This window comes from Ambystoma mexicanum, chromosome 3q, assembly GCF_040938575.1.
Source record: "Ambystoma mexicanum isolate Mex_15411 chromosome 3q, UKY_AmexF1_1, whole genome shotgun sequence".
Classification (NCBI taxonomy): Eukaryota; Metazoa; Chordata; class Amphibia; order Caudata; family Ambystomatidae; genus Ambystoma; species Ambystoma mexicanum.
In genome coordinates, this window is record NC_090926.1 from 21,343,885 (window position 1) to 21,369,078 (window position 25,194).

The 25,194-nt window shown below is 45.2% G+C and overlaps 1 protein-coding gene across 3 annotated transcripts in view; it reads left to right on the forward strand.

The window, feature by feature from the left end:
- SUN2 (Sad1 and UNC84 domain containing 2) overlaps positions 1-25,194 on the forward strand; it is a 396,247-nt gene that overhangs the window by 332,958 nt on the left and 38,095 nt on the right. For all 3 annotated transcript variants that reach the window (XM_069652961.1, XM_069652963.1, XM_069652960.1), the window contains 4 exons: positions 1,129-1,371; positions 1,491-1,575; positions 13,764-13,879; positions 15,982-16,149. In XM_069652961.1, coding sequence (XP_069509062.1) covers positions 1,129-1,371; positions 1,491-1,575; positions 13,764-13,879; positions 15,982-16,149 — 612 coding nt within the window. The remainder of the gene's footprint in view (positions 1-1,128; positions 1,372-1,490; positions 1,576-13,763; positions 13,880-15,981; positions 16,150-25,194) is intronic.

Here is a 25,194-nt window from a genome sequence, read left to right on the forward strand (position 1 = left end):
GAGACATTTACAAATTACGAATTGCTCAAAAGGCTTACCTGGCTGGTCGCCTCTTGGCTACCACCACTCCGGACATTCCACTCGCGCTGAAGAACACTTTGACCTACAAGGAAGGAAAACACAGGTTAGCAAAGGCAAGACTTCGCAGTGCTGCGCATAGCGCTTACTTACCGCATCATAGCACTCTTAATGCGCCATCATTTACCAGCGGGGCTCAAACAAGCCAGTTCGCCGCGCTGATGCTCCGCATACCGAAGGGAGAAAAAAGAAACATTTTAAACAAAGAAAGGCATGCAGGATAGCAACAAAACTAAAGAACAGCAATAAGACCTACCTGCACAATATCAAACGGGCCGGCGTCAGTGAAGTAACTGGACCGCACTCGCCCATGAAAGACAACGCGCCCCTGCAAAGATGGCAGGACAGAGAGCACTAATTCTACCACAAGGCAGAACTGTCCCCGCAGACCACATCAGGGCAAAGCTGAGAAGCATACCAGCGAGTAACCCGGCTGTGTGGCGCCCCTGTGGATACCAGGTGAGCGTAACACGCCAATCTCATACACATTGTTATGACCCTGCCCCACAGCAGTCAAATCTTTGCCCATTACTACGGCTTTCATCACTGCTGCCTGTCCTACAAATGGAAATACTCATAGTGCTAATATCACATCGATGGATACAAGTATTACTACTACTAGACTTATTTGTGTTAGTACGATTTCTATTGAAACTACTAGCAGTAGTATGGGTAGTAGTAGTCATAGAAGAACAAAGCCTTGTAATATTAATATTACTTCTGCTTATACTACTAACATCATTGTGATTACTACAGTTTAGTACTTCTGATACTAGTTCTTACCCAAGAGCTCCTGCTGTATCCAAAAATGCTTCTTTCAGCACAGATTGAGCTGCTTGCCTGCTAAGCTTTTCTGAGTGATAATTGCAAATATTACATGTAGGTGGGACTGTCGCGGCGACTCACTTATATTGTGTATTTTTCTTTACATTGTGTATTTTTCGATGCAAGAGGTCTTTTAGCGCTTCTGTTTGCGGCCCCCCTGTTGACATGTACAGGCTATTGACATACTTCGTCTCGCTTGTTGACCTTTCTGTCTTTCTTGCCCAGGTTAAGCAACAATTTCCAGAATGGGTCCACGGTCTCTTGCTACCGCCAGGCACATCTAGTTCCGGTGCTGCATCACTCTCTGGTGTCTTCCTGCACCGGGATGAGTTGCAGCAACAGCTGTTGGACCTGGAGCGTCGTATCCTAGCCATGACACGGGAGGAGCAGAAGCGATCGCCACAGCACGCCTCGGCCCGCGTGGGGGTTGCCTTGCAAGGAGGTGGAGCGAATGGGGTCACAGAGGAGGTGAGGTGTCAAACTAAGAAAAAGCCTCACGAATAGTTTGATTTCACCTGCAGAGCCATTTCTCCTTTGGTAGCATGTCTGTAAATTGATGCACCTTGCTGTGTTTCATTTCTTTTCAGCAAGTTCACGAGATTGTAAACCGTGCTTTAAGTCGGTTTAGCGAGGACCGCATTGGATTAGTGGACTACGCACTTGAGTCCTCAGGTAAGCATCTAGTATGATTTGGATGGAGCAGTGGAGGAACAAATGAAAATGTTGGGGAAAAGCCTTTAGTGAAGGGTTGGGTATACATAGACTCTTCACCTCTGCATTGGGGCTTCCAGAATGGCACATGAAAAGCAAGAAGTTATCTACAAATATCACAAACAATAAAGCTAACCAGGACTTCTCATGACAGTAACTTCCATTTGTAGCCTCCAAGCCATTGTACCCAGTGAATCTGCAAGGGAGGGTGAGCGGAGTCCTTCCCCTTCTTTGCAGCTGAACCCAGCTAATGACTCGCAATTGGTCAGCCACCAAAACAAAATAAAAACATTAAGATAGCGTTGGCATGAAACTTGTATCCCATTTAGTTTATTAGGCCACTTTGAACCACTTGCCAGCCATTTCAGTCCTTCTAACAGGTAACCTGGTGTTTCCACCACCTAGACACCAGCAATGAAGTACCATCAAAGCCTTAAACTCCGACCAGCTAGCCTAGAACATTCTATATCTCTACACCCTTTATGTACCTCACCCTGCTCACTCAAAGGACTTGTCCCCTTGCGCTCTCCCCTGCTTCTGCGTTGTCTTCCGAGCCCCATTCTCGTAAAAGCCTACTGCTTATTGTAGATCTAATCACTCCTGCCTCTCTCCATCCCACATGGTATCTCAACTCACAAAATCACATGCTATTTGACCCATCAGCCTAGGAAATGTTGAATCTCGTACTAGTCTGGCACTGCTTTTCATGCCCAGTACCTCTGTATTTCATTTACTTTTGGCACACACGATTCAATATTGGTTAGGCTTTTTCTTATAAGTTTGAGGCTTTGCCTCACATGCTTATTGAGGTTTTAATAGAAACAAATTGACTCTGACTTTCACTTCTCTTTATTTTTCCCTTTACCATCAGTGGTTGCATGCCATATTTAACTGGATTGAAAGCCTTTATGCGGTGCACACGTCCCTTCTAGACTATCAAGACGTAGGCATCTCTATCCAATTCAGTCTTGTGCCTTCTGTGCAGGAACAAACTAGCTACTTATCTGTAACTAGTTCTCTAGCATTAGTGTCTTTCATAGATCCACATGCTTTCAACATTCCCTTTTATTATTGCTTTTATAGATGCGCATGCTTTTTAAGAATACTTGGTAATCCTTTAACTGCAGTTAAAACATAACTGCATCCCATCCCATATCCTAATGACCTTATTTTAGGACATTTCTTCTATTGGCCAGTGAGGTGGCAGGCCCTGTGCTCCACCCTCGGAGGCCATCTTCCGATTCTATAAGCACAATATGCCTGAGTTTCTCGAAGAGCCGCAATAGGGGAGTTGGGTGGGTTGCATGCAAATCCATGCTAATGCTGTAGGTCTAGACTTAAAACGTAAAGACCAAGGGAGGGGTCATTATTGTGGGTAATGGTCCACCAGAGGTAATTGGCCAAAGTGAAGCAGAGGTCTAGAAGTCGAGGAATGGGTAGTTATTCCAATCGATAATGACTCCTTACATGGTCTGCAAGGCTATTGGCACATGGAGATGTGCACCTAACAAAGGAAGTGTTTCATTATGGGGGAGAAAATGAGCACACACAAGTAACGTCTACTGTCAATGTAATTAACAAGAAACTAGTACAAATATACTGTATACATTTTGTGTTTCATTGCGGTTTTTTACTTTGGGAACTGCTTCCCTCTGCCTTTACACAGCTCAAAATAAATAGTTCTGCTGCTCGTCAGGCGGCAGCTTATACATGTCAATGTAGCATGAGGTCTATGCCCGTGATTATAGACTGCATTCCGAACATTCCTATTGGCTGAGAGGAGATCTATAAAGAAAGACATGTGGTAATTGCAGATGAATAACGAGTTCTTACTCCAACATTGGACATGTTGCAGTACCATTCTTTCATTAGATTCAAAAGTATTATTTGTACATTTACAGTATATAATAAGAAAGGAAGGTGTGATACTGAAGCTCATCTTAATTAAAGAGGGTCCAGCTTCTCTTTGTGCCTGAACCTCCATACAGCAGTGCCCGGTGAAGGTATGCGTTACTGCCCATGCAGCCATCCTGCCAAAGTCTTGGAGCAGGCTTGGTGCCATGCTTACAGCCAAAGAACAGTCATCTTGTCAAATGGTCATGATTTACCTCTCCCAGAGATTTCAGTTGGCTTTCTTAAGATATAAGAGTTGGTTCTTGTAGTATACCTCACCTGTAGTTTGAAAATGGACATACCACGGTTTGCCTGGTGTCAGCCGTGATGCATTTACAGCCAAATTACGACCAAACACGTAATGAGGACCTTAGTTAAACACACTCACAATGTAGCAGAAGCTGAACAAGAAGGGAGAGTCAGATCATGAGTGGTTGGTGTGTTTAATACAGTTGGCATTTGGAGGCAGTCAAGTAATAGGGTCCCACAGAGACATAACAATATTCTTTTTTTTTATTAGGCCTTAAACTCACTAAGCAGGTAACTTTTTAGTTGCAGGGACGTTGAGGTGAGACCTCATCGCAACAAAAACCCTGAAATTCAGCTAAAGCCACCTTAACTTCGCGCCCCCTATTGCGTGGCCCATGACCCCAATGGTGGCAACACTGACATCATGGCTAGTTTCTGATAGTGTTCTAAAATATACAATGGGTACGGCCGAAGGCCATGTCTAGTGGTGTAATAGTGTTTTAAAAAATACAGTGGGCGCGACTGTATTTTTTAAAACGTTAATAGGTCAAGGCCAGTGGCCATGTCCACAGTAAATTTAGAACACTAGCAGACCACTAGCCATGGCCTTTGTATTTTTTTGAAAACACTAACCGGCCTTCGGCCATGCTTACTGTATATTTTAAAAACACTTGCACACACTGGCCGTTCGACCATGGTCATTGGGCGGTATGTAGTGATGGAATTGCAGCACAAATGTCGCCTGTTAAAAAAATAAATAATTGCGGCAAAAATGCTGTGGTTTGACCCAGTAAAGGTGTACCCCATTATACCATTTAAGGGGAGCGGGGGTTGCAGGGGTGTCCCCCGCTCTCCTTAAATGGTATAATGTGTCCGGGGATTGCGGGGCTGTCCGCCGCATCCTTTGCATGGATTGCAGTGGCAAAACCACGTCCATTTTTGCTGCGATTTTACACATGGAACCCATTGGGCACGGCCGATATTTTAAAACGCTTTCTGGCCATGGCCTTCAGCGATGGCCAGTGGCCACGGCCTTTGTCCGTGCCCACTGTAAATAAACGCCCACTTGTCTGTGCCCAGTCTTTACTTTACAACACTACTGAGTCTGTCATGGCCAGTCGCTTTTCACCACTGACGTCACTGTATATGGCCCAATGTCTAATTTCTTTTTAATAACTTCTTTCCCATATTCGTGGGTATAGCCCAGGTTATAATCTAGGTTCTACCCCAGGTTATACCAGCTGTTATCAGGAGGAGAGCAGAAAAAATGCTTCCCTACCCTCCCAGACCCTCACCAAGTGCCCTCCTCTTGTGTGCCTGTCCCACTCCCCCACTGCCCTCCTCACCCCCTCTCCCATTCTCCCCATAACACTTATTGTTTCTGTGATGCAGTTTCAGTTGAAATGACGGCTAGTCGCGGTTATACCCCAGGTTATAACCAAGGACATGTGAAAAATGTTTGTGCCTCGTGTTGCAAACTTAGTCCCTAGCCCCCTCCAACTTCATTTCACTTGGTCTCCTCTTGCCTCTTTCAGCCAAATCCATCATTTGAGTCAGTTATTAGCAATTCATTTTTTTTTCTCATTTTCTTATGTAACTCTGTCTCACCTTAACTATATGGCGCCAACCGCCATCCTATAATATATATATATATATTTCTAAGGCTAGTGGATCACATGCTTTGCATATGCCGATATCTTTCCTTCTGGGCACTCTGAACTAAAGCAGAAAATTCAATTCCTACCTTGCGGTCAAGGAAATTCCTTGTCTTCTTAGGTTTGTTAAAAAAAGATCCTTTCTACTCTTGGGAACTGTAGTTCTCTCAAGGTTAGCCAGAGAAAGTTAAAAGGAGAGCCCCTAGGGCAACCCAGCAACAACAGGCACTTATCGCCAAAAATTGTTAAAGAGGATAGCTTTAAAAAGACAACTGTGGAGAGTCAATAAAATGACACCCATAAAAAGAATAAAAGATTCGGTGAGTGTAGCAAAAGGTTCCCACTCGCAGAGATCTAAGGAAAATAATCGACCAGTAAAGCAAAAAAGCTCTGGGGTTGACCCAGGTCAGGAAGATTTACCACTTCTATGAAAATCTTACCTAACACTGGCTGCCACACAGAGTTCAGTACACACTTTCACACAAAATTGTGTTGACACTCAGTCCAGGAATGGCTCAAAGATGGGACAAGCAGTGCAAAAATATTTGTCTCGGTTGCTTCTATCAACCCACCACCTTCTTCTAATACTGCCTGCTAGCCTATGCAAAACATGTGATTCTAAGCGGAACTACAAGCCTCAGAAGACAAACATTACTACCTGTAATCGTCTTTCTGATGCTTGCATGCGCTTAGATTCGCATGCGCCCACCCATCCTCTCGTTTGAAGTAGAAGCCCCCTAGACAACTTGTTTTGTATTTGAGGTTTTTTTCAAACAATTCTTCACATTCACACTTCACTATACACTCCACGCAACTTCAGGTCAGAAAAATAACTATCTGAGGTCCTTGACGCATGAGGGATAATGGGTAAAGTAAACGTCATAGTGGGGATAGTATTACCGTAACGCCCAGTTGACGTCCCATTTTGAAATCGAAAAATAAATCATGTAATACTCTGCACCAACCATTAGTTGTCGGCCAATGACGGGTATGTAAACGCAGTAAAAAGCACTGCTACAAAACTGTAACCAGTGGAAAAGGAGGCAATTCAAAGCATCTATCATACAACCTGCCTTGTAATTATAAGTCGGGAATCTTAATTTATTTAGTGTTTCCCTATCAGGTAAGTATTCTTAAAGGAGTTAAAGATGCAGGTAAATTCCCAAAGGGAGTGGGAGGGAGGCGGCGTGGGTAGAAACTCTCAAAGTTCCCCGGTGCAGTTTGTGGCTACAGGCAGCAAGAAAGTAAGAAAAGCACATTATGAAGAGAAAGGTAAAGTTTGGGGTATGCTCCCACAATCACCACACTAGATATTTGTGGTTGGTGGAAATCCTATGCTAGAACTCCACCTATCCCAGCCAAGAAAGGGTAGTGCTAGGGAGTTTACTTTGAGCCAATATAATCTCTATGGGGCAAGGGTCCCTGAAAGTGGTAAGTATGCACACACCCTTTAGTCTGATTTTTTTCAAGTGACCACCACTAGGATGCCCTGAGTGGCTGGGGACACTCATCTGCCATTGGTCCTGTCGGTGGAGAGCCAGAGGTTTCAAATGCAGTGGTTGACTGGGTCCAATTAGACTGCTTCTGATGGTTAGTTGCAGGAAGGATCTTACTGACTTGTATCAGGATGGGCAAGATATCACAAAACAGCAGCCATAGCAAAAACCACAATGAAGAGGCACCCAGCAGATTGAGTGCAACAACGAAGAAAGCCCTGTTTGCAGTCAGCAGGCTCAGTTTGTGGCACAGCAAAGAACAGGCACAAAGCAGGCCCCTCTTCATACTGCAGGCAATGGCATTCTTGGGCCACATGTCATGGATCCCTGTTAAAGCAGAGGGGCCGGATGGAAAGGTGGGAAGTCCACCAAATGGTCCTGGAACACTTCAACTGATCTGGTTCACCTCGTCATGGTGTCCCTTTCATTGCTTTCTTTGCATTATTTAGTTTATGGGGGGCAAGCCTCCCATACCCTGCTCCCACGCCAGCACTCCCCTTCACTACCCTAAAAATCGTCAATTTCTGAGGCTTGTGGATCTCCTTAGATAACATGATGTGCATATAGTCGGATGCAAGTTGCGGAGTTCCTTCTTTCTGGCTAACGCCATTGATTAAACAAGTTTTAAAAGTTAGATTTCTTCCTATCCTTTCGATGGCCGTACCACCGTAAGATCTTCGGTGACAGATTTATAGACGACGACTTCCACCGTCTCGACAAACTTTGACTGTGGCCTACTTAGGCCTCAAGATGCCTCGGCCCTTCCCAGTATAAAGAGTGTGGGAGGTCATAACTTCTTTCCTTTAAAGAATGCCTATTTCCCTATTCTTCCTTTTCCATTGCCAAGCTGCCATCTTTCCATATTATGGAAAACGCACCATTTAAATATTGCCCTTCCAGTAACAGGAAGTTTCCCTTGAATGACTCGCACAATGTGTGTGTGTAACCTCGGCCTCCCCTGGGACCATTCTGAAAAGCATTGCAAGTTGTACAAACTTTTTCGGCCCAAGGCACTAAAGCACCGGAAGACTAAGCGCTGGGCCCATCACGCCATGCTGGCCAATGCCGCTATGGATGTGGAGGGAGCCTCCAGCGATGGCTGTGTCGGCGTCCTAAGTGATGCGGCAGGACGATCGCGACCAACGGTTTCCTGCGTCCAAGCCCCCGACTCCATCAGACAGGCCAGCAGTTCTGCTACAGAGATGAAACCCAGCAGCTCAAGTACCCAAACTGCATGCCACACAGAACACACCCCCCATGGCCAACAGTCGACCATTTTGTTGACCGAAAAGCCACACGCGATGTCGAAGGGAAGGTCCAAAAAATCCTTGTCCTCTGGGCCATCGCGTTCACCACATGACAGGCCCACATAACAGCCCCTGAAGTCTGTTTCCGACACCGCAAACAAAACCGACAAATCCTCGGGTACTGATGAATTTGCATTGAAAGACAATTTGACGGCCCTGTCCAATAACTCCAAAATGAGGGAACTATGTCCCAGACACACTACTCGTCAAAAACATTGAAAAACAAAACATCTTCGACTCCTCTACTCCCTAAGTCCCCTATTTAAAAGACTAAAGAACCCTCTGTCCCTATTGGCACCCTTTTCGCGCCTTGAAACACTTGTGTATAGGCGCGTTATAAATGCCATATCATATCAATGCAACACAAACAACCCGTTACAAGAGAGAGCATCACTACCCCTTTTCCCACAGGTTTTCCAAGCTCCACTCAATGGACCCCTGAACAATTTGACATAGTAATGAGGAGAATGTCATGCTTTGTTGACTTTTTTTATCAACACCCTGATCAACTGTCCAACCTCCAAGGACCCTCACATGGGTAGGCAGCTAAAAACCAGCCTGCCTCCAAAAGACCACGACTAGACACTGCCCAGCCTAATACTTCATAGAACTTGCCTGAAGACCTATACTACATTGACACTTCAGTCTCTCAAGACCCTGGTTCAGTAGCAGACCAAAGGGGCCAAGGTTATCTAGATGACACAGACTAGTATTATGATGACAATGATGTCTACATCATACAGTCTTCAGACCATCATGACCAACCTGTGGCCGATTCCCCTGTGGAGAATCAGCTGCAGTATAATGAGGTCCTCAGTAGTCGTCGCTGAAGAATCTGTCCTTGCAAAATCCGTCGCCGAATATCTTACGGTGGTACAGTTGTCGAAAGGATAGGAAGAAAACAAACTTTTAAAACTTGTATAATAAATGGTGTTAGCTAGAAGGAACAAACTCCTCAACTTGTGACCGACTGTATGCATAGCATGTGAATCTAAGCAGATACAAGTATCAGAAATATGATTACAGTGATTAATGTATCCCATATATTTCCTTACCCCACGCCCTCTGGAGAAAAAGAGAAAAATTCTACGAATGAGGCAAAACAGTCATTCACCAAATGTGGTGAAATGGCCACGACAAGATGGTCGTGTTTGCTTCAGACATTCACTGACAGCTGGATACTAGTGCAGCTTGTAGGACAGACCAGGGAAGGAAGGCACCATCTAGAGTCTTCCCTGGTTAAAGGGCTTCACTGGTAGATGGCTTCGGCAATGCTAGTTTTGTGTAGTAGCAGTCCTCCACATTTTCAGTGCAGTCACCTCTTCTTTGGATTCTTCGCTCCGGTGGGTAACCTGCATAAATGGTGGCAGGGTTTCTCTTCTATCTAAAATCCAGGCACAGGGGTTGCCATAGACCACAAATGGAAAGGAACTACACCATTCAAAGGTTGGAGGTCTAAATGCCATGAACTAGGAAGCCAGCGGCAAAAAAGGTTGTGCACAGAAGTGCAATGTGCTGTGCGTCGGGCTTCTGGGTTCAATGCCTGCAGCCCACGAATTGAGGGAGTCAGAGCCCGCAGCAGGCAGAGGAATCGCACAAAGGGGGCAAAACACCCCCCTCCACCCACCTGCACCTGTAACAATAAAGGCTCACCATAGCCCCAAAAGCAGCATGCAAAATAAAACACAAATACTCTTACTTCCTAAAGTCTGGACAGGGTACAAACCATAGCAAAGGATTTTGGGGGGCTAGGCGGTTCGATTGATCACTTGAGAGAAAACTGCAAAAAAAGATCCTAACACAGGAGTAACCCCGAGAGCCATTCCACCTGCTCTTTGATATCTGCACTGCAGGCGCTATGTTGAGGATCTCGCAGGCTCCCCAGTCCACCCCTTACCTTGGTTTCATCTTTCATAATGCTTTTTATAATCCATCATGGCCAGTCGAAGATGTGTTACAAAGCCAGCAATGTAATAGATCAATGGGTTAGAGATCAAACAGTTCGCAAAGGGGGACATACAATTCTTTTGTAGAGAAGTGGATCGTTTAGAGATGCAAGTGTGGAGGTCCATGAACCCTTTTCTTTGTGGACCTGGACATGTCCCAGAAATGTGACCTGAATATCAGATGAAAGAAGATGTTACCAACAAGGTGCAGTGATTGCTGCAGTCCACATTGTGGAAGCAAAATGGCAAGCAAGGCAAAAATGGCTTTGGCTGTTGAAACTGCTGCCTGCCATTACGTGCTGGTGTTGTAGCCCAGAGACCCTCCTCCTAATTGCAAGCTCCATTCATATGCAAAACACACCTGAGACCCTTGAATACATTTTATGAACCATGCTCCACGTCGCGGGAGAAGAAAAGGGGACAGGAACTGGAGGATCATGTGGGAGTCACAAGCACAGTGAGGTGTGGGTATGTAGCTGTGCAGGCGGAATAGGTGAAGCGAGGGCAGAGGGAAAAGTGAGAGCAGTGGCGGAGAAGAGACAAGCTAGACAGCAGTGGTGGAGGATGAGGATGAATAAGCAAGACCGGTAAGGGACAAGTGAGAGCATTTATGAAGGAGGAAGAACATTTACAGAGGAGGGAAAAGTGAGCGCATTGGCGCAAGAGGAGGGACAAGTGAGAGCATTGTCAGAGAAAGAGAAGTGAGAGCAGTGGAAGAGGGCGAAGTGGGAGCCTTGCTGGAGGTGGGAGAAGTGAGAGCTTTGGTGGAGGAAGAGGGAAGTGAGCGTGGCAGAAGAAGTAGTAAAATCGGCAGACTGAGAAGTGAGCGATGGTGGAGGAGGTAGAAGCAAGAGCTGAGGCGCAGTAGGGAGGAGTGAAAGCAGCGGTGAAGGAAGCAGTTGTCACACAGAAGTGAAGGAGGAAGAGTCAGGTGGAGCAAAAGGAGAGAGAGGAGGGGAGGTGAAGAGCCCTACAGCGTAGCAGAGCTTAGAGAGGAGAAAAGAGCAAACTAAATGAGAGAGGAGAGGAGCAGATGTTAGAAAGGACAGAGTCGGCAGGAGCCAGGAGGAGTCCAAACAGAGAGCAAAACGGGAGGGGCTGGTCAAGAATTAAGGGCATAGAAACACTCCTAGGGTGGTAGAGGAGAAAGCCCATGGAAGGCGCCTAAAACTTCAGGGAGGGGGCTAAGCTTCAGAATCTCGTGGCCCAACATTACTGCAAGAGTCTGACACATTGCCCACAGATAGATGACTAAAGGCACCAAAGGTGGTGGTGCCAGGTATTCCACAAGACAGAACTTTCACATCATTGTGGTGATTACCGCAAAAGATGAAAAAGACTCTACACAAGACCAAGAAAGAAGTACGGGAACACATAGCCTGTGCCTGTAAGTGACTTTTTCCTCCAGGAAGACAAGACACTTTTTTGAGATATAGCGAAGGACTGAGAACCACTGTTCTAAGCGAAACTTGATAAACTGGTTGTTTTGTGTATTGTATCTCAGCAGTGGAAATATTAAATAAAGCAAACCAAGGCCAGGCAAAAAAATAAGGAAATAAAATAAAGGGATTTAAAGCAAAACAAATAGTAAAACACTGAACAAACCTATTACTGCTCTCATAGTCCATAATTACCTTTCCCCATAAGCCCTCCTTCTTTCCCGACAAAAGCCAGAAATAAAGTGTACAGTTTGCTCAATAAAAATGGACATTCTTGTGTAATAGGGGAGCAGATGCAGGTCGAGCCTGGGAGTGGTTAGGACAAGCATTCTCGCAATCTAGCTCCCTTAAAGCAGTAGGTCTGAATTATTTCAAAGATGTGCACAACACAGTCCTAAGCCTGCAGTCCTGGATGTCCCATGAGTAAGGAGAATCTGGACTCAAGTTTAGCAGGCCCTATGGTGAATATCTCCTACCTATGCAATTAATGGTAGAAGTATCCAAATGCTTAAACAAGATTTAGATGTAATTTATAGTAATGTTAACAAAAAATGGGTTTCGTTATGTTTCAAACATTTTATATTGCATCCAGTCGCCTCTATCGTGAAGGGGTTAGAGTTTGTCTAGCCTTATTGTGTCTGATTTGACCACCTGCTTTGGGGGACAGTCAAAGGAGAGCTGTATCCTTTTTGTCCAGAGCACCGATGTTGGGACACCAGGAGGGTGGGAACAGAGACGAAACTGCATAATTAAGGTATCTACAAGGACTGTATGCTTTTGAATGCACTACACCACAAACCCTGGTGTATCTTCTGGTCTCTTCAGGGGACATTTGGTCCTCAGACCGGCTTTTTTGTTACCCATCGGTCAGTTCCTGTTGGGTGGTGTCTTGCATAGTGTGCTGCTATGATAAAGCATGGGCGACTCCTCATTTGGGGATTTGCGTTCAGTATGTAAGGGCCAAAGTTGCTTAAGTGGTTTCCAGTGCTATTTTCTTTTGCATATCCTGTGTGGGACAGCAGTGTGGGCACTACTCAGTGATGTTGGCTCTAGATCAAAAACTCAATTTGCTGGAGAATGTTTGCTTTAAATCAGTGCATATAGAGCAATGTTCTATTCGCAGGCACCTCTGCCAAAAACTTATCCCAGCTATAACTTTTTCAAAATAAGGCCTTAAGGACACCTTTGGGTCTGAAGCACTCGGACCACATTTCGGCCACAAGTCGCAACACCCACTGGCTACCAATTAAAGCGCGGATCGAGTTAAAAACACTAGTGATCATGCACTGCTGTGTCCATAACGAAGCTCCTCCTTACCTCAATCCCTGCATCTCAACTAAGACCTCAGTTCCTTTCTTTCGATCGTCATCCAGCCTCGCTCTCCAAATGCCTAGATTCCGACGCAAACAAGCAAGCGTGCCAGCTTTTGCGTCACAGCTCCAACCCTGTGAACCTCGCTCCCCCACATCAAAAATTAGCCCTCCTAATTTACATAAAGAAGGCTCCTAAAACCCTAGTTGTTTGATAAATATAACTAACTTGTACTTTTTGATCAGATCTGTAACTTGTCCTTTACTTTGCCTGTGCTCACCTACCTATTATGTACAAGTGCTGTGATACCTGCGGGTTTGGGCACTACACAAATATTAAATAAAATTAATTAAATACATAGGTCATACTCGCCTAATCAGTATTCATATTATTTTTTTGTTACCAGTAAAAGCAAGTTACTCCCCTTTTTGACTCCTTACTCCCTCTTTCTTCCAAACCCTCTCGCTTACCACCCTTCTTCCCCACCACTCTGGCTACATCTTAGGTAATGGAGGGGTAAAAAAGGACTGGGTTTAAGGGAGGAGACTGGTGCATGGTGGGTGTAGTCTGCAGCCGTGCATCCATCCCAGAATTCCCTTTTAGGAATGTCTGTTTTGCAGCTCTTAGAATTTTCAGTATGCTGCCCTGTGACCAGGACATTTCGATATCTGGAGGAATGAGGCCAAAGGGCTACCAGTAAATGAGACACCATAAGTAACCTATACCAACACGGGCCACGTGTACCCTAGGGAGACAGTCCCCGTCACTGGACGGTACACCAGACTGCTTCTAGATTTCAAATGGTTGACCATTTTTGACCACCATGTCTGCTTTTTTTTTGTTTCCAAAACAGGAGCAAGTGTCCTCAGCACCAGGTGTTCAGAGACCTATGAGACGAAGACAGCCCTACTCAGCCTGTTTGGTGTCCCCCTTTGGTACCAGTCGCAGTCCCCCCGTGTGATTCTGCAGGTAAATCTTTATTCATTTGCCCAGTGCAATATATACCTACACAGAATAGGAAGATTTCCATCTGCAGAAGGGCAAGCTCTGCTCATATACACGAGTGCAGCATGGGCAGCATCAGTGCTAACTTCCTCAAACAGGACTTGTACTGCATGGACCATGAACACCCTCTACCCTCACACATAGTAGGGTAGATATTCTCCAGTGAAGCGTCCCTCTTGCAAAACAGCATACAAAAAATATCAGCAAGAGTTCTGACATCCTTTTCTTAACCAGGTAAACAGACCTCACACAAAACACATACAGCAATAACAGCGTCAGTGCTCTCTGATTCTCAGAACAAGGATGGGCAGCAGCGCTGTAAACCTCCTTTATGAAGACACATAATGTGCACAACATACAGCAGCACTGCAAGCTTCATTGTGCGGAAGAGAGGATGTATCAAAGACACAAAGGTGCATACAGCGATCATACAAGTGCAGCATGGGCTGCCACAGTGCAAGTGTCACTCACATACAGGGCAAGTACAGCATGAGCCACAGTTGTGCAAGAAGCCTCCAAGAATGTTTGTCAGCAAATTTCAAAAGACTTGCAGCCCCTACATCATCTTTGGGTTGAGACGCTCTGACCACATCACCCCCGCCCAAGAAGCCTTAAATAGTCTCCTAATCAGGGAAGAAATCCACTGTTAATCCATCGGCCTCGTCTGAATGTCATTCCATGGTAGGGCACCTAAGTAGCTCTCTTGGGGCTTCTGCCTTAAATGCCAAACTGATGCCTAAGCATGGCATACTTGCCAATTAGTCAGCTCGATGTGAATGGTCCGCAGAAAGATCACTACATGTCCCTGGCTCTATGAAATGCCTCCCCATTCAACTCTGACTGGAAACAGTTTTGCTGAGGCTCTGGGGTGGGGACAAAACATCTACTGCCAACAGATTTGCTGATGCCAGCTCTACTCGACTGTCCAAGTCGACTTATTCAGGAACTGATCTTTGATTCAGCATAGCGAACTCTACCATGACAATCATAGGAAACATGCAGCCCATCTTCATGGCGCATAACCAGTCTTGCCCACCACCACTCTCAGCTAAGCCTTTCCTTACCATCCTACCAGTTAAAGCACTACATTCTAATACAGGATTTCCCAACATATGTACATAACAAGTATGTATAGGTAGCATCTGTGCAAGAGACACACACACTATACACATACACACACACAATACACATACACACATACACACACACATATTTACACACACACATATATACACACACACATATATACACACACACACATATATATATACACACACATATACACATATATATATATACACACACACACAAATATATATATACACATATATATATATATATATATATATATATATACACACATATTAATTGAATTTACTTTCCCAAAGCAAGAAGTGGCTAGGAAAGAAAATGAATATATTCATTATTAATACAACTCTTTATACAAAGGGTTCGGCAAATGGTAGCACTATGCGTTTCTGGGATCATTTAAACAATATCCAATTTGTTTAGAACTTAAAATAATTGCATATTTTTCCTTTAATCATTGCACATGTGGGCTCTATGCCAGCAAATGTTTTAAACTACTCTTAAATGCTCCCAACTCCCCACCTCCTCTGAGAATGTTGTGCTCTCCGGACCAGGCAAGGGTACGTCCCTAGCCCAGAATAATGCTAGTTAATATAGAACTTGATAGATGGACAGCAGCGGTTGCCCAAATGTTGAACTTTACCTGAAGACTATGCATGTATGCCTGGGCAACTGCAGAGGAGGCTGGTGTCTCTCGTGCTTCATCGGCCCTCTGGTGGGTGTTCCTTTGACAGAAACCGGCTCCCAGGAGATGGGCCTCTCGCATAGTTGACTTGGAACCACTGTTCTTGGCAGTGTGCAGGGGAGAGGAACTTGAGAATGCTTGTTCTGGGAAAGCTTCATGGAGATTTACTTCTCTCCTGAAAGAACCAAAAACCTATATAAATTTGCTGGAAATAACAGGATTGATTGTCAGTGCCCTTTTAGCCTGAGCTGTTGCTGTACCTTATGTTTTTAATTGTTTTCCTTTTCTGCAGCCGGATTCAAATCCTGGAAATTGCTGGGCTTTCCGTGGCTCCCAAGGGTTTGCTGTCATCAGGCTGTCCAGCCGTATCCGACCCACTGCTGTCACTTTGGAGCATGTACCTAGATCACTTTCACCCAAAGGCACAATCCCTAGTGCGCCAAAGGATTTTGCTGTTTATGTGAGTAGGATTAAGATATAGATATGGGCGAGGAAAGAGCAAGGGTGGGGCCATGCAAATCTAGATAACCAAATGGAGAACTGTTTTTTAATGCAGTATTATGCCAAAACGGCTGTTCTGGTGGAATGGTGATAAGCTGCGAGACCAAAGGCCGGGTGTTTAGTTGTCACCAATATCCCACTATTGCATTAATGGACCAAAGTACATTTTAGCTGTGATGTATTTAATAAATGGGTGACCATTTAGTTAAAAAAAGTATTTCCTTTAAAAAAAAATGTTAACTGCTGTTTTTAAAAGCACTATCCTCTGTTTATTTCTTAAAACAAAGTCCATTATGCAGGATGGGACCTCAGAAATGATTGAATCACATTAATCTGGCATGCTGTGTAATGCTGCGTGGAGCTGCCCTCCTTTAGCCCAACTGTTCTTTTTCTAATGTCACAGGTTACCTTACTTAGGCTGTAATGGTTAAACAAGTTTAAATCTTGTTTCTTGATTGCCATTCGCTATGCTAAATTATTTCATCGAAATGAGCAGAAATCCCTCGGGTTTAAGGCATGCCACAAGTGGTAACAGACCATGTCCATTATGGACACCTATTACTGTTGCATGTGTTGGCTTGGCACACACAACAAGAGCAATGTGCGAGACGTGCCGGAGCATGACATTGAAGGCCAGATGGTCGCTGAAATGCTGACTTCTGATCTCCTAAAAAGGACCAAAGAAAAGTGTTTGCTTCCGGAGGCTCACAGGGGCTCCTCAGAACCTGAGCGGGCAAGCAGGGAGCACCCTTGTGAGAAGGTCTCCGACCGGAGTCCTTTCATAGGTTTCAGGAGATGTGAGAAAGGGTCGCTGTTAAAATGGATTTTCAGACTCAGCCCTGTAGACCAACTCTGAAAGGCCATCCTATTCTGATGCACAGGGACAACCCCTAATGTCTAGTCAATCTGAGTAGTGTGGCTAGGCAGCAAGGCGTAAACCTAGGAGGGGGTGTGAGAATAGTGAAGGGTTCAATTTAGCACATTCAGGGCACTCATAATGATACAAGTTAGGCAGAATGTATACAAATGCAATTATTTAGGCCGTAACCTCTTATCAATGAAAGAACACAGGTAAGTAACGCACTAAAACATTCACTACTGTTATATGCACCTCAGGGTGCTCTAAGAGTTCATACACATCTCTTTTTAAATATAGTTGGAAGATCGATCAAAAGTGACTGTGTAAATGTAGCAAAGCAAGTGAATAAAGGACTAGAACCTGGTACGTAATCAATATGTTTAGAATAAAGGAGATAGTCCACACCATACAAAACATTATGAATAAGGTATTAACCTTAAAAAGTCCTTCCCCTACTTGAAAAGCACGGGCCCAATACCCTTAGAGTTGCGGGCCCCGTGAAAACCTTTCAGGATGGTAGGAGACTCTTTTGGTAGTTTAGCAAGTGTTTGCTTGAGCCAACAGGAAGTTTGTAAGTGTTCCAAAGTTCAGTAAAAAAACAAGAGGAAAGTCTTTAACAGGCTCTCTCCCACTTCAACCACCTGCAAGACCAGGGGATAGGATACCAGGCAAGAACACGGACGTTCAAGGCTAGGCAAGGGAGAGATAGGGCTAGGACTTTACATCCATATAACCCTGTAGTGGCCGGTGAGAGTGGGGCAAAACAGTTATGTTTACTCAACTCCCCTGAACTCCGATTCACTCAGGACCTCCGCAGGAATCCAGGAGCCTCTGGTGCAGCGGTCACCCCAGGCTTCAGGGTTTTGGGTCAGGTTAGTTTGTGGTTTCAGGCTCCGTTGGACCGGTTCTGGATACTGGAAAACTGGGCAATCAAGACACACCAACAAGTGGACCATGACTCAGTCGACGACCTCAGTGGACTCGCAGGACGTAATGCAGGCGGCGAACAGCAGTGGTCACTTTAAGAAAATGGCAGAAGGCGTCCCTTGTGGTGGAAACAAATAAGCTTGTCCTACAAGGCCCCTCTTCATAGTGGAGAGCTACAGCTTCGGGGAAATGCTTCTTGTTCCATAAACTGAGAGTTTGGGGAGTACTCATTCTCAACTCAGGATGGCGAGAGTTGCAGCAAAGTATCCCCCGATGACTTCTAGCTAGCCTACTGGATCTTCCAGCAGAAGTCGGACTGGTTGTTCACACAGGTGCAGGGTTCAAAGCACAGATGAAGGTCAGAGATAATGGGTCTTCATCGGGCAATCGAAGAAAGGGCTGCTGGTGATCTTCCAACGACGAGTTGCGGATCTGCAATTTGAAACCGGCTGCTCTACTTCATAGGTGGTCTTGGCGCCAACGATAAACTGAATAATGGCTGCAGGAGTTCCTCCCCCACCCTCTCTTATCCAGAATCCGGGCTGCAGTTGCCCCTACCCACCAAAGGCAAGGATCTTCAACATTGAAACTTGGTAGGGTCTGTCCAATCATAGACCGCCTCTGGTCACTGCACCTGCCCAGCAACAGACACTCTGGCATAAATGTGGACTGGGTCCAAACAAACCCAGCCCACACATCCTGCCACACACAGACCGCCACATTGCCTGCGAATACTCGTGCTTTCCCTGGGAAAGGGCTTACCATATATAGAAAAATGTGGCCACTCTAGGGCAAGAAGAAAGTCAAACTACAAGATGGCCAAAGGATAGGTGAAACTCTCGTGGCACTGCCATTTTAGATTGTTTTACTCTATTTGACATTAAGCAGTGAAATGACAAAGTGCACAAGACTATAAAAAAGAAAACACCATAAAAGTATCTGCTGCCACCAGCACATCCTGGACACATCATGCATGTAACTACAAGGTTAGCAAAAACAATGCTGTAGGACACAGTGTATCTATCGCACTTCACAGAAGGTGATGTGTGCAGATAAAAACAAATAGGGAATTTTACTATGGAGAACAGGGTTCTCCTGCACTGATAGCTAAAGGGACATTGGCAAACTTCATGCTGGACGTAGACCCTGGTGTTAAGGCTTAGCCACAGCAGGATCAATTAATGTGTGGCACCCTTTGGGTGAAATTTGCAGAAAAGAATAGCCATTTCTGTGAAAAACTTTGTGTATATTATTTGATGTTTTATATGTCTGATTAGTGTTTTTTTTGTTGAAAATTTGGTTTTATTGGAGTTTTACAATTATGACATAATTCAGAAAATAATGCAAACATTGGTATATATCAAAGGGAGGTCACAACTTTTCACACCCCACCCCACCTCCCACACTCGCCCACCCACCCCATCCGATACCATGGTTTAATGGTCGATAACAACAACAGGGTCCAGCACATCATCTGAAGATGCAATGCGAGCATAGGGTTGCTTCCGAAAGAAAGACGGTGCTCAAAAAACAAGGTCCAACATATGGAAGTCCCATTTCCTGCAACAATCGATCTCTTCCCACTCCAAGGGGGTTGCCCCGATAGTATTGTTCCCATCGAGAGGTCCGTCTGAGCTGATTGCTTATGCCTCAGGCTATTTTCCCATATGTATCAAAAAATGGCAACCATAGGGCCTCAATGTTAGATTTGGATTAATCGATAAGGTGGGTTAGATACTCCATTTCATAGATTGCCCGTGTTTTCGCTACCCACTCCCCCTCCCCAGGAGGTCGGGGTGATTTCCATTTTTGGGCCCAGCAGCATCTAGCCGCTACTAGCATGACCTGCAGCATGTGATCGTGTTTCACCTTGGGGCCCCCTTCAACCTCTATGCCGAACAACACCAGCCAGGGGGACAGAGTTCTCCTCTTATCCATGACAGGACCTCACTCCAGTAGGTCTGTGCCACCTGGCACTTCCACCACATATGGACATAATCCCCCTTTTCAACGTGGCATTTTCAGCAGTGGGGGTTGTTACCTTTTCTCATTCTGGCTATCCTCTGTGGGGGGGTAGTGCCATCTGTGTATCAACTTCAGGGCCTGGTGGCAGTATTGGGGTGCAGTTGTGGAACGGTGCGCCTGCCTACAAATCTTGGTCCATCTTTTTTCCGTTATGGGGGTGCCTAAGTCCTTCCCCCATTGTACTTGGGAAGATGGGGTGTCCCGTGGGGTAGAGAACAACAAAAAGCTATAAAGCCGCGATATCACCCCCTTGGTACCTTTGTGTGTTATGAGTTATTTCTCAAAGTCGGTTAGGTCCCGCCTAAGTGTGTCGCCCCATCTGCTCTCGGTAAGGGCACCCTTAAGCTGTAGGTATTGAAAGGGGGAGAGGTTAGGGAGGCCCAGGGCGGCCCAGGGCATCCTTCAGGTCACCTAGGGATATAAACACCCCATCCACCCAAAGCTGTCCGGCCCTACAAAGAACCACCTTGTACCATTGCTGGAAGGCTAGTGGTTCGTTGATCCCTTCCCAAAGTGGCGGAGCCCAGATGCAGCTCAAAGGTGAGGGCCACGTTGTGAGCCATCTTAGGTAACCCCCTTCCTACCAAATAGACCACAGCACTCCCAACACTGGATGTTTTAAAACCCTTCTCGGAATAGATGTCTTGGGGACCCATAGCCATTCGTCCAATGTGACCGACGAGAAGAGTGTGTTATCCATTGCTTCGTTGGGCCAGTCGTCAAATGATCAACAAGGACGCGCAATTGTGACGCCTTATAGTAAGTGTTTAGATCTAGGAAATTAACTCCACCCTCATCCTTGTGTCTTGTGAGAGTGTCATAAGCAATCCTGTGGGATTTGTCGGCCCATAGGTAGCGGAGAAGGGCCTGCTTGATCTCTAGGAGAAATGAGTTCGGTACCTGGGTTGGCAGCATTTGAAACAGATATAAGAATTTGGGGAGGATTACCATTTTGATGGAGTTGAGGCGAGCCATCCATGAGAGGCGGATTTTGAACACAACCCAGGTCGTGTTTGATCGACCTACATAGGGGCGGGTAGTTTACCTTAAAGAGATCTTCTAGGTGTGATGGAATTTGGATCCCCAGGTGAGAGTCCTTCTGTTTGTTTACAAAACGGAAGGTTATCGATGTATTGTCTCTCGGTCTCTTTGAGCTGGCCTGCCGGGAAAGCCACTGATTTATCTACGTTGACCTTATAGCCTGCCAGGGAACCATATCGCTCTAGACTATTCAACACCTCTGGGACTGATTGGGATGGTTTAGAGAGGTACAGGAGGACATTCTCGGCAAACATGGTTATTTTGTAGTCAGTTCCCCCTATTTTAACTCCCTGGATCTGATCGTTAGTCCTGATTGCTATAGCCCAGGGTTCCATCACCAGGGTGTATATGAGGGGAGACAGTGGGCATCCCTGTCTTGTGCCTCTCTAAATGAAAGGACTCCGACTTGATTAGTGTTTTTTTCATCGTTTGTATTTGGCTGTGAAGATTTTGAAACAGTTTGACCAACATTTCAAAATAGTTGGAGCACAAGCACTTTTTGCATTGTGTGCACCATAGGAATGGGTTTTGCAAATCATGCATTTACCTGGAACCGATATGTTCAACTCGTTGCACTTTAATGTGGGGACAGAGTTCGAGATAGGGGTGGATGAATGACTATTGACTGACTAGAGGCCACTTGGGTCGAAATTGAATGGAGCGGCTTATGCTGTTAGATTAATTGCATGTTGTATTTCTTGAATATATGTCAATGTTTTTAAATGTATGTTGAGCACTAATGCTTTTATAATTTACTACAGATAATAAAATAATGCATTTGCCATGCCTGTAAGAATTTCTTGGCTACCGCAATAATGTGAAAAACTTGATTTTGTGAATTGATACAAAATACTGCGTGCTATTCACCAAACCAATTAAGTTTAACAATTGAAAGAAAATCAATCCAGCAGCAGGAGTCTCAATAACTGAGAACCCTCCACAACAGGTTCAAGATGCAGTGAAAGTATATTTGAAACTGTTATAAGACTGTCTCTGCGCTTGGAACTAGTATTCTATGTAAGTGGTCACAGTCATGATTGAATTGGTCAAATAGTTCGCAAAAATAGTCCACACATTAAATCTGAAGTGGTATTCTTTGTATTCTGGTTATGCAATAATCCAAAGATATAGCCGACACGTGTGGTCGTTATCAAGGCCTCTGCATATACTTTTCCTTGCTTAAGTCTCATACACCAATCAGTCTGGAATCAAATAGCAATATGTTTTCTTCTAACTCTTTCAGTAGAGCTCCCTGGGTTGAATCCCCGTGCCCAATGCAAATGGGATCGATCCCAGCACAACCGTCCTTATCATCTGCTCTGCTCAGAGAGGTGCATAGCTGTTCTGGCCCTGAAGAGGAATGTATTGATTAAATACAGTCTTGGTAGAGAGGGCCTCTCTTGCCTGTTTGACCATCGAGCTGGAGACTCACCGGTAGTGAATACAGCAAATTCTACAGGGCGCCCAAATGCTTTCCGAAACTTGCCATCAGATTGGGTTTCCAAGAGGATAGTTGCTGTGGCCAAAAAGTTATTTACCTCAGTCATTTGCCCTGTAGTCTGTCAATGTGGCCACCACTCTGGGCAGGTATCAACTTGCTTATTGGCAGGTGGTAGTGAAATCCATTGGCAAACTGCTAGTGGCAAACAGAGCGGCCAGGAGAGATGGTTGTGAATGCTTTTTTCAGCTTCCAGACACCCCAAAACCATTCCCCACAGCAATAAACCGCAACACACAGCCATGACAGCCACTTCACAAAAACAGTTTGGCAGGGTTACCATGGTAAGCATTGGCGGGGGCAAAGGGGCTGTTGTCCCTCCTTCACCGCCATGCCTCCCATATCATTGGGGCTCAGATTGTCCTATTTAGGTTTAAAAAAATTAAACGTGTACTGCAGTGTGCAACGTCTTTGCGCTTGCCCCAGATTGCAAAACAACCACATAGATCAGTGGCGCTGCTACTCCCTGGTTTTCTAGTGCTTCTGGGGTTCATCAAACTGCCTGCATTTATCTGCCCTCAGTGCCTGCCCCCTCTTCTGCCTGAAGAGAAGATTCACTGCAGAGCAAATGTGTGTGTTCAGTGAGTCTGTAGCAGTGTGTATATGTATGTTCATGTCAGAGTGTGTGTGCTGCTCTGTGATTAATCGAGGGAATTGGTCCCTTTGGCCCAAGGTGGAGCCCCCACCCCTTTGATGCTAGGAAGGGGAGCCTGCTCCGCAACAGTCTCCCTAAGGGTTGAGGCAAGTGGAACCTCACAGGGTGAGACTCCCCCTTAGGAGACAAGGACTCCCGTTCCTGTGTAGAACTCTCTTCAGCAGTATACATGATTTTGTATATGTGTCTGTCAAACCCTGTCAACTATCAGGACTGGGCTGAAGAAGATGAGCAATGCTATTATTCTGAACAAAGTGAAAATGTCTCTTTAAGAAAGTGACCAATCCACTGAGACGAGTGGATTAAAAGAGGAACCCTCGTCAAGTACGAGGCAAAAAGGGAGACGAGAAGCGAGAGAGGAAGGCGTCTCCAAGAAGGGAATGTACCCTGGTAACGTGAACCTGCGAAAAGGTGCAGCTGCAGGGGGAGGCAGAGCCCGTAAAATCCAAATCTGCTGGGAAGCGGCAGAGAGAACGCTAAGAATCCAGTGTAGCAGAGTGCCTGAGAAGGGACGTGCACAATAGGGCTCGAGAATTGGTGGTGACGTGACCGCAAGGGAATCGTGGTGGGGAGTCGGCTTGCGCAACTATGCCGATGCCGCCACATGGAAGCTGCAAAAAACTGAGCGGCTCCTCGTTGAGACTCTGAATAACCAAGAGGTGGACGGACGAGCGCATGTGAGAGACGCAGAGGAAGTCGGCTCAATAGTGCGATGGAGAAACAAGTCAGTCGCCAGACCCGTAAGATCCCAGAAGATGTTTCCTGGTGAGATGGAAGGTAACAGAGGACAGGGGAGGCACGGGAAGGTAACGGACGAGTATACAAAGCAAATACCTCGTCTTCGTATTAATGAAAATAACCTGAAGATAAATCTATTGAATTTGAACTGTAATCGGGCAATGAGGAGAGCACAACCACTCTGTGAAGGAGAATTGAATGGAATTGGAATATTCTTGTTGAATGTGAGATGTGACAATCTGAAAAAGAGAACAATATTGATCCTTGAAGGGGAGGAGAATGGAAATGTGATATCCTTTTTAAAACCCAAATGTATGTAGAATAGGAATGACTATCTCGAAAAGGCAAATGAAGGAAAGTGAGAAAAGCTTAACGTCAACATTAATGAACGCAAGTGTTTTGAATAAAAGACAGAAAGGCACAGAGATACCTGAAGCAGAGGATAATAAAGTGAATAACTCTTTGTCCTGGAAAGAAAGAAATATAAAACCTGTGCCCCAGGCAGAAGAGTGGGACCTAAGAAAGAGAGTATGAAGAGCTGAAGATCAAAGTGTTATGGTAAATCAATCGGAATAAAGTAAAATCACATCTAAAGTGAAGAATACATATAGTAGTAAAGAATTGAATGAAGAGTTACCAATAACTATTGAAAATGCACATATTGAGGAGACCTTCTCCTGCCCCTTTTGTTTGGAATAGGGATAGTTTGTTTTTTTGGACGCTCTACAGATTCTTTTTGGACAATGGAAAAGACTCACTAGCACCTTAGTTATTCCTTTTAGATAGGGAATACCCCATAGAGATAGTAAGTTCCCACCTTATTAATAACCAATGTTGAAAAATGCCCTTAAGACTGTGTCCTCCTTCTAACCCATCACAGCAATCGCATGGGTGTCTCTGAGTGTGTGAATGTATGGGTGTGAGTGTGAATTGAATGCATACATGTGTTTGTGGTGTGGGACAATAGCAATGCTGATTTCTATTGTGGGCTCAACCTCATGCAAGGGACCATTGTTATAGTGTGGCCCATCCTTATGCAAGTGGTATACAGGTGTGCTGCTGATTTGTATGGAGAACAATTTCTCTGCGTTTCCTTGTGGAGAGGAAGGACTCAGGCACTCACTAAAGTTTGCAAACATGGTGTTCTCTGTGGCAAAAAGAGAATGTCCTTGGGTGACAGGATTATCTGTTCTCTACATCGCTCCGCACAACGCATTTCATCCCTTGAATGGGACTTTGTCAAGTGTCAAATGTTAAGATG